This window comes from Engraulis encrasicolus, chromosome 1 (assembly GCF_034702125.1).
Source record: "Engraulis encrasicolus isolate BLACKSEA-1 chromosome 1, IST_EnEncr_1.0, whole genome shotgun sequence".
Classification (NCBI taxonomy): Eukaryota; Metazoa; Chordata; class Actinopteri; order Clupeiformes; family Engraulidae; genus Engraulis; species Engraulis encrasicolus.
The window spans coordinates 10,927,866-10,936,386 of record NC_085857.1 but is presented as its reverse complement, the minus strand read 5'-3'; the positions used below and the strand labels follow the sequence as shown (position 1 = coordinate 10,936,386).

General features: G+C 41.9%; 1 protein-coding gene across 1 annotated transcript; it reads left to right on the top strand.

Annotated features, from left to right (window-relative positions):
• Nucleotides 1-2,250: 2,250 nt before the first annotated feature.
• Nucleotides 2,251-5,498, top strand: LOC134445861 (gastrula zinc finger protein XlCGF7.1-like). Its single transcript, XM_063195001.1, has 4 exons — nucleotides 2,251-2,260; nucleotides 3,165-3,232; nucleotides 3,934-4,015; nucleotides 4,287-5,498. Exons 1-4 carry the CDS (start codon nucleotides 2,251-2,253, stop codon nucleotides 4,880-4,882), a joined length of 756 nt encoding a protein of 251 aa, XP_063051071.1. The 3' UTR covers nucleotides 4,883-5,498.
• The last annotated feature ends 3,023 nt before the right edge of the window (nucleotides 5,499-8,521 follow it).

Genomic DNA, 8,521 nt, shown 5'->3' with positions numbered 1-8,521 from the left:
CCCCATGACTGAAGTGACTGAAGTGTCCTGCCCTCTGAACAGGCCAATTAATCTAGCGTTTTACACAAGACAAATTGCAATAGTAATCATTCCAAGTTTTTGTAATCCCTATATTTATGGGTGGTTGACGTTTAAGGGCGTAACACAATCTAAAAAAAAAGTTATTCCAATTCCTGAAAAAAAATTGATGGAAAAAATTGGAAAAAAGTAGAAAAAAAAGCACTTAGTGGTCCTTGGAATTTTTGCCATTTTTGGGAAAATGTGTCCTGCATCAACACATTGCATAGGCAAGTCACACCACAGGAAATTCACTGCATTATGGCCATTTTAATCCTTTTGTATACATGACTGACATCTGAGCTCATGCTAACTTGATAATGATATTGTGTATTATTAATCTTAATATGTGTCTTCATTTATAAAAAAACTTTTTTTCCTTTTATAAGAGCAGTCACACCACAGGATGCCATAAGATGAACCTAAGCATTGTGTGACAGAAACATTGCAATAGGGTCATTCCATGTCAATTCACATGATTCCCTAGAATCTCCCCACGTGACCCTGTCCGATTTACCCGATATCTCACATACAGGTACCTTTTGATGTCAATTGAAAGAATATCAAGTATTAGCACCCTACGTCCAACGGTTGCGGAGATGAAGCCCTCCAAAGTTGGGGTACCATGCCCACTTTTCAAGCCTGTGAATTGCATACAAAATTTACAAGCAGATTTGAACACCTCTGGTTTTAGTTTCAAGGAAGATACAGACCTAAAAATCACCATGGCCCCTCAGTATGACCAAGTCTACCAGAGGATGTACTTACAAATGGCATGCCTTGATTATTTTTGGCTATATTAAGCCTTAAAAACTGAATTTGTGAAACGCGTGTTGAGTCTTGCCATTTTGGGCTTCCAGATCTTGGAAACTAAATATGCTTTGGGAGTTATAATTGATTTTCCATCATATTTGGGAACTGTACAGTGTATTCCAAAAAATATAGGGCGCTCAGACTTTGAAAGATAAAATAGGAGGGACTCAAAAACGGCTTTGGGACAAAATTACCTTACGGTACCCTCTACTTCAGGCCTCAAATTAACCATGTGGGCACTTGATGACTGGAACGCCCTTTTAACCCCATGTACAGTAGCACTGTATCAAACATTCAAGCTTGGAAAAACTTTGTTTTTCAAAGTTCTTCATATTATTCTTGGCCTTCAAAGTATATGTTTTCTCTATATCTTATCACAGTGTCTTTTGTCTGCTGCCATCTGCTGGTCAAAAAAGTAACAACAGTGTGATGTAAGAAAACAAAAGGGGCTGGAAAATATTGCCCATAATTTACCAATAAAGCACTGTAATTATTATACAGTATGTTGCGGTATGCTAATTATGATTTTAACAAGCATGATGAATATATATAGTTTAAATAATTTCCCAAGTGTGACTGCTTAATGCTCAATCATGATGCCAGTCCCAAGGTGGCCTCAACCTGCACTACATTTCTACCAGACATGGGGGAAGGGGTGTCCTGGTGGAAATGTAATCATGATTGAGCATTCTGCATAATGCTCGTTAAAATCATAATTAATATATAGCAATAAACTGTAGAATTAAAGTGCTTCATTGGTAGCCTAGCTAGCTTAACCCCTAGAGGCGTCTAGATTTCTAGGCTACTTTATTGGTAAATGATGGGCAAGATTTTACAGCCCGTTTTGTTTTCTTACATTACACTGTTGTTGCATTTNTTGACCAGCAGNTGGCAGCAGACAAAACAGACACTGTGATAAGACATAGACAAAAACATATACTTTGAAGGCCAAGATTAATATAAAGAACTTTGAAAAAGAAAGTTTTTCCAAGCTTGAATGTTTGATACAGTGCTACTGTACATGGGGTTAAAAGGGCGTTCCAGTCATCAAGTGCCCACATGGTTAATTTGAGGCCTGAAGTAGAGGGTACCGTAAGGCAATTTTGTCCCAAAGCCGTTTTTGAGTCCCTCCTACTTTATCTTTCAAAGTCTGAGCGAACTATATTTTTTGGAATACAATGTACAGTTTCCAAATATGATGGAAAATCAATTATAACTCCCAAAGCATACATAGTTTCCAAGATCTGGAACCCCAAAATGGCAAGACTCTTCAACACGCGTTTCACAAATTCAGTTTTTAAGGCTTAATATAGCCAAAAATAATCAAGGCATGCCATTTGTAAGCACATCATCTGGTAGACAGGAGCATATTGAGGGGGCATGGTGATTTGTAGGCCTGTATCCTCCTTCAAACTAAAACCAGAGGTGTCAAAATCTGCTTGTAAATTTTGTATGCAATTCACAGGCTTGAAAAGTGGGCATGGCACCCCAACTTTGGAGGGCTTCATCTCTGCAACCGTTGGACGTAGGGTGCTAATACTTGATATTCTTTCAATTGACATCAAAAGGTACCTGCATGTGAGATATCGGGTAAATCGGAGAGGGTCATGTGGGGAAGGCGTGTGAATTGACATGGAATGACCCAATATGAAGACATATTAAGAGGTTATAGTCACCTTAAACTTCCACAGCACTCTCCAATAACTGAGGTACTGAGCCTTGTAGTTGGCCTTGCAGCTGCCCGTTCACAAACGTTGACATAAATGTCACCCCACAGGACGCAATTTGTGTTACGAAATTGAACTTGTAGTTAATATTACTGTCTTGAGTTTTTTCACATATAATGAATTAATTTTGCCATCACACACTGTTGGTTACTCTCTGAAGATAATCTGTGTTTACACAATTAATTTCACTTTAATTTTGATTTCGCTTGCTCCTGTCTGTACATTTTATTTTTACTTATTATTTAGTTTTTTTGTAAAGCACATTGAACGGCATAGATTTAAGCTTAGACTTCTTTATTGTCCATTAAACTTACATGAAATGTAAATTTCTCTTTAGTAGTGGCGTAAGGACACACAAACACACACACACACACACACACACACACACACACACACACACACACACACACACACACACACACATCACACACACACATCACACTCCACATAATGAATAAATAGATGTGTATAAAATAAAATAAAATTTGTCTATAAAATGCTCTGTAGTCTATACAAATAAAATAGCCTTGGCTTACTTGACCGCCTGATTTTTGTCTTGTGCTGCAGGTGATGGAGACGTGCCCACGGAGCAGACCTCCTCCTCATCTGAGGACATAAACACTGAGCCGCAGCAGGTATGACGCTGCTTCATTCAGGGACACCACACTGCACTGGCCGCGCATACACACACACACACACACACACACACACACACACACACACACACACACACAAGGATTTCCAATTATGCATATTATGCACGTCTTCTGCCTTCTTTTTTGAGCAGTCGCTTTAAATTTGGTAAATTTGCTTGTTTTTTTGTTTTTTTTACTTCTTATTTTGAGTTGGGCTTGATGTTTGCTTCCTCTCTGTCTGTGATTTTAATTTGTTTGGGTGTTGTTAATATTGTGTTTCTTAATGACAACTGCCTTGTTTCTCTCATTCACCCTTACATGTTATCCTACAACAGCATTGTCAAGTCCCACTCTCTGTGTCTGCCTCGGTCACTTACAGTACGTGGATTATAGCTACCACACAGACGCTCGCAAAGAGCAAGGTCTCATCTAAATAGGCACGTGGCTGACAACCCTCTCCCGCCTTTTTTAGTCTTCTTCTTCTCTTTAGTCACATCTTTTGGGCAGTCGCTTATTTCTCTCTCAAGATCACACACACACACACACCATCCATAGTATGACACACACCATCCACAGTATGACAACGGCTTTGAGAAACAGTAGTGTCTTATCTAATTCAATTTTCAACGTCAAGCCGGTAACTGAAATGCCATAATATTGTAAATGATTGACATGCATTTGTTTGTCTCTGTGGATTTTAGGAACAAGAGGACGAATCAGACACGACTTCTGTCCCACAATCTGAAATGAACCATTCTCCCCCATCAGAGCAGCCTAAGATTGGTAAGAGATTTCACACAATTATCCAAAGACAAGTCCTTTTACATTACATTGCATTCGGCAGACGCTTTATAACAAGCGACTTGCACAGAAAAAATAGTATGGCACAACTCTTGTAAGGCGGGGCCTTGGCTGGAATCTACTGGCATATGAGGGGTCTTGTCATGGTAAACTTTGAGAGCCCTTGGTCTCCTCTACACTGTATGTAGACTGAGTATAGGCATACCTATATGAAGGTTAACAATGAATGCTAATGTTCTTTCCTCTCACACAGGAGAGAAACCCAACCATTGTCGACAGTGTGGGCAAATATTCTCAACAGCAGGCGATCTGCAGCGACACCAGCTCACTCACTCTGGAAAACCCTTCGAATGCCAACTGTGTGGACGAGGTTTTTCGCAAGCGGAAAAGCTTAGAGAGCACGAGCGCGTTCACAAAGAGGCCAAGCCCCACCAGTGTCATCAGTGTGGCAAAGTGCTGTCTGACAAAAGAAGCCTCCAGCGACACCAGGTGGTCCACAGCGGAGAGAAACCCTTCGAGTGCATGCAGTGCGGGAAAAAATTCACAGAGGCGAAAAGTCACCGCGAACACCAGCGCATTCACACAGGCGAGAAACTGTACAGCTGTGGACAGTGCGGGAGGATGTTCACACATGCGAGAAGCCTCCAGCGACACCAGATCGTTCACAGCGGAGAAAAACCCTTCGAGTGCACACAGTGCGGGAAATGTTTTTCGCTTGAACAAAATCTAAAAGTCCACGAGCGCGTTCACACGGGAGAGAAGCGCTACTGCTGTCAGCAGTGCGGGAAAGGCTTTTCACGACCAGATGGTCTCAGTCGCCACCAGATGACAGATCACAAAGGACAGTAGCAGTGTTGCCAGATGTGTCTGGTCAAATCCCGCCCAAAAGTTTGTCAAAAAAACGCCAAAACGCACTAAATTCTGCCCAATTTCAACAAATTGCATTGATTTCTATGGGCACAAAACTGCAGAAAAAAAACACCAAAGGGCCAATTTTTCCCGTTTCTACCCGCAGACGGACATCCCAAGTAGCCCAATTGGGTGGGTAACCGCCCAATCTGGCAACACAGGACAGTAGCCCCCCATCAAAGATGTTTCATTGTGGTAACCAAGAGAAACTACAAGTCACCATGGCAACAAAACAGTAGGATCAAGTCCAGTCTCCTAAATGGGTGTGACTCATTGAACTCCATTCATTTTCCTAGCCTCCTAAAACGGCATGGCTGCCATTGGATGGTTGCCAGTTTAGTAGAACCTTCACGTCATCAACTGTCTCTCTCTGAGTCTGCCCCCATGACTGCAAACAGTAAGGAAAAAGGTTGTTTCTCGGGAAAACAAAAACTAATTTCCCGATCCTCCCTCATCTCTCTCTCCCACTCGGTTCCTGTCATCTCTCAAACTGTCCTATCAAAATATTGGTATAACTACTCCAAAAAGTAGTTATAAATAAGCATAAGCATACAACCTGGGTCAAAAAAAAATTGTCTGTCAATTGTTTTGATATATATGACAATTATATATTGTGACTAATATGTTCAACGCTTTCCATTCTACACAAAGCCAATTGTAATTTTTTCAAACTATTAGGAGCATGATAGCCAGTAGAAGCTTTTTGTGAATGCCCACAGGGACCCCAGTTCGAGTCCGGCCGGGGTCATTTCCCGATCCTCTCCCATCTCTCTGTCCCACTCGCTTCCTGTCTCCATCTCACACTGTCTTGTCAAATAAAGCATAAAAACAAAAAAGCTTGAAAAAAATTGCACCCATGTGTGGAACCGGCCGTGAGCCGCTGGATTGTAAACAATCCTCAGATGTGATGAAATTGGCTTGATTATCGTGGACTTTCAAATCTCTTTGAGACTTGGTCTGTTTCCCAAACATCATTGTTGACCCGCTTTCCTTGGTTTGCTACTGGTTGATTGGTTCCTGACAAATTGGGTGGAGCTCCTGATTTTTCGTTGCGTCAGTGGGGCACCTAAGTCACGCCCTCTACTTCCTGGTTCATGGGGCAGAGGCAGTCAAAAAATAATTACTGGGCTTGAAAATGAGTGTTTTTTTTACACCAATCCAAACCGTGGACCTCCACCTATGCACCACAAATCCAAAAATCACTCATTTTCAAGCCCAGTAATCATTTTTTGACTCCCTCTGCCCCATGAACCAGGAAGTAGAGGGCGTGACTTAGGTGCCCCGTAGGAGGGCATGGCCTGGCTATGATGAAATGGCTGCCCCCTGTGCTTTGAAATTGGTTTCATTTGGTTCTGCTTAAGTTCATGGCTGGCGTCATGGGGGCTTTGTCCTTGAATGTACAGTCTGTGCTATTGACATATAATGTTAACCAACGGCAGGCAGGCCTTACAGTTTTAGGTACATTCATTTCTAACTGTTTACACTACTATTTGCCACCTATCAACACTGTGTCAATGATTTTATATAGTAGACTAAGATGAATCAAGTTCGGTCCCCAAAGGGGACGATGTCCCCTCCTTTTTGTCTCTGTTTGTGGCATTTGGTGGCGGCTTGCACACATGGATCCAGAAAAAGATGGACTTTATTCATCTCTACTTTATCTTATGTCTCTGGCCATGTGATTTCAAGCAATGGCCACATTTGTGATGGCGCACTGCTGCTTTTGCTGTGCAAGACGCGTGCACACTTTCCCATTTCAATGCATTCTGATAAGACTTTTCTTAGCTTGTGGCGCCAAGGCAACCAAGGCAATTGAGTGATTCATAAACAATGCGTAGAGCTTTAAATGAGCTTTAAACTCAATTCCAAACCTCTCTGGGAGCCAGAGTAAGAACGTAAGCAATGATGTGATCCCTCTTTTGTGCTTCCTTCAATTATGCAGGAAAGAAAACCATGAAATAATTTCTCTACATAAAACAAAAGCTCCAAGTTTTTGATTAAAAAAGCCCCCCTGCCCTCCTAACTTTGTGTGTGTGAGTGTGTGTGTGTATGAGAGAGAGGGAGGGAGAGGGAGGGAGAGAGTGCACGCACGCACGTACGCAAGAACTTGACAATACATCCTCTTATACAGTAATACCAACCATAGTTCTCAACAGGAAATTTGTATTTATGAGGTTGATGGCTGTAAATTGGACTAGAATATATTTTAGCATTTAGCCCAATTGACCCCATTCAGGTGTCCCAGTCACCACTTGCCCGCGGTCGTCATCTAGGTTACAATAGAGCAGGGGTGGGGAACCTCATTATGTCTCGAGGGCCATTTGCGACCCTTGAAGCCGTTTTATCCGGCCCCCGACGTAATTTTTCATGTTATGCAGCTTCACATGAAATATGTCATATTTTGTAAAAGAATCTTAGAAATTCCATTTGCAATACAATTAAGCTAGGGACCTAGATAAGGTGGGGTTTGTTTTAAAGCTGGCTGCCTTCAATATAGGACTAAAGTGCAGGCGGAAATCCTGGTTTGTGTTCATAGTACGGCCCTCGGAGGACTTTTACAGCCCTCGGATGAATTTGAAGTGGCCCTCCGAATGAAAAAGGTTCCCTACCCCTGCGATAGAGGCCAAAATGGCCATTTTCCTCAGTGGGCCAGACCTGTGCTGGACCAAAAGTAGAGTAGAGTAGTGTATCATTTATTTATCCTGAGGGAAAAAATCAAGGTGTCAAGTAGCATACAAACATAGGGCCTACATAAATACAGAAGAAGACAGGAAATACATTACATACAACATTGCACATATATTCACCATACATACAGTATATTCACAAGGTAACATCTCCCTACCCCACTCACATACACACACCCACAACACACACACACACACACACACAAAAGGTCCTAACGGCTCTCTCACCTCCAGGGGCCAGGTGCTAATAGGGGCTGGGGCCCTCGTTTTGGGGTGGGTAGGGCGGTAAGGCTGTGAAAAAGGGCTAATGGGAGACTTCATACATCCCACTTTCCATGGTTTTGGGATGACACCTTTGGATTGAGAGAGGAGGTGCACAGTTACTTATTATAGAACTTTCTAGTAACACTAACAATGTATGATTTGTTTGCTCTGTTGACCTGTAAATAGGCTACTAGTACTACGGGACGATTTTTTTAAAAAAAGGGGGGTATCTTGACAAATTCTCTCCTTGATTCATCCATGCAACTGGAGTCCCGGTGGCCACATGTGGCCCGCCTCCTCACTCCTCACTGTGGTCCAGCCCTTGGAAAAAACATAACTTCAGTAACTTAAGTAAGATTTTTTTCTAAACCACTAGTGAATCAATTTCTTTAAATGTTACTGATGACTGAAAGAGAAAACTCAAACAAAGGCAATCAATGACCATCCAAATGCACCTCACTCTCTGAGAGTTGCTGTCAGATCCGTGTCTCATGTGGCCCATCCGATACAGGTGGTGGTGATGGGGAAATGTGGTTATGTTTTTTTATTATTATTTTATCAACCCTTCTTACCATGAAAGATGGTAATATCTGGTAATAGATGATAATATATCCATATGACGTGTCTA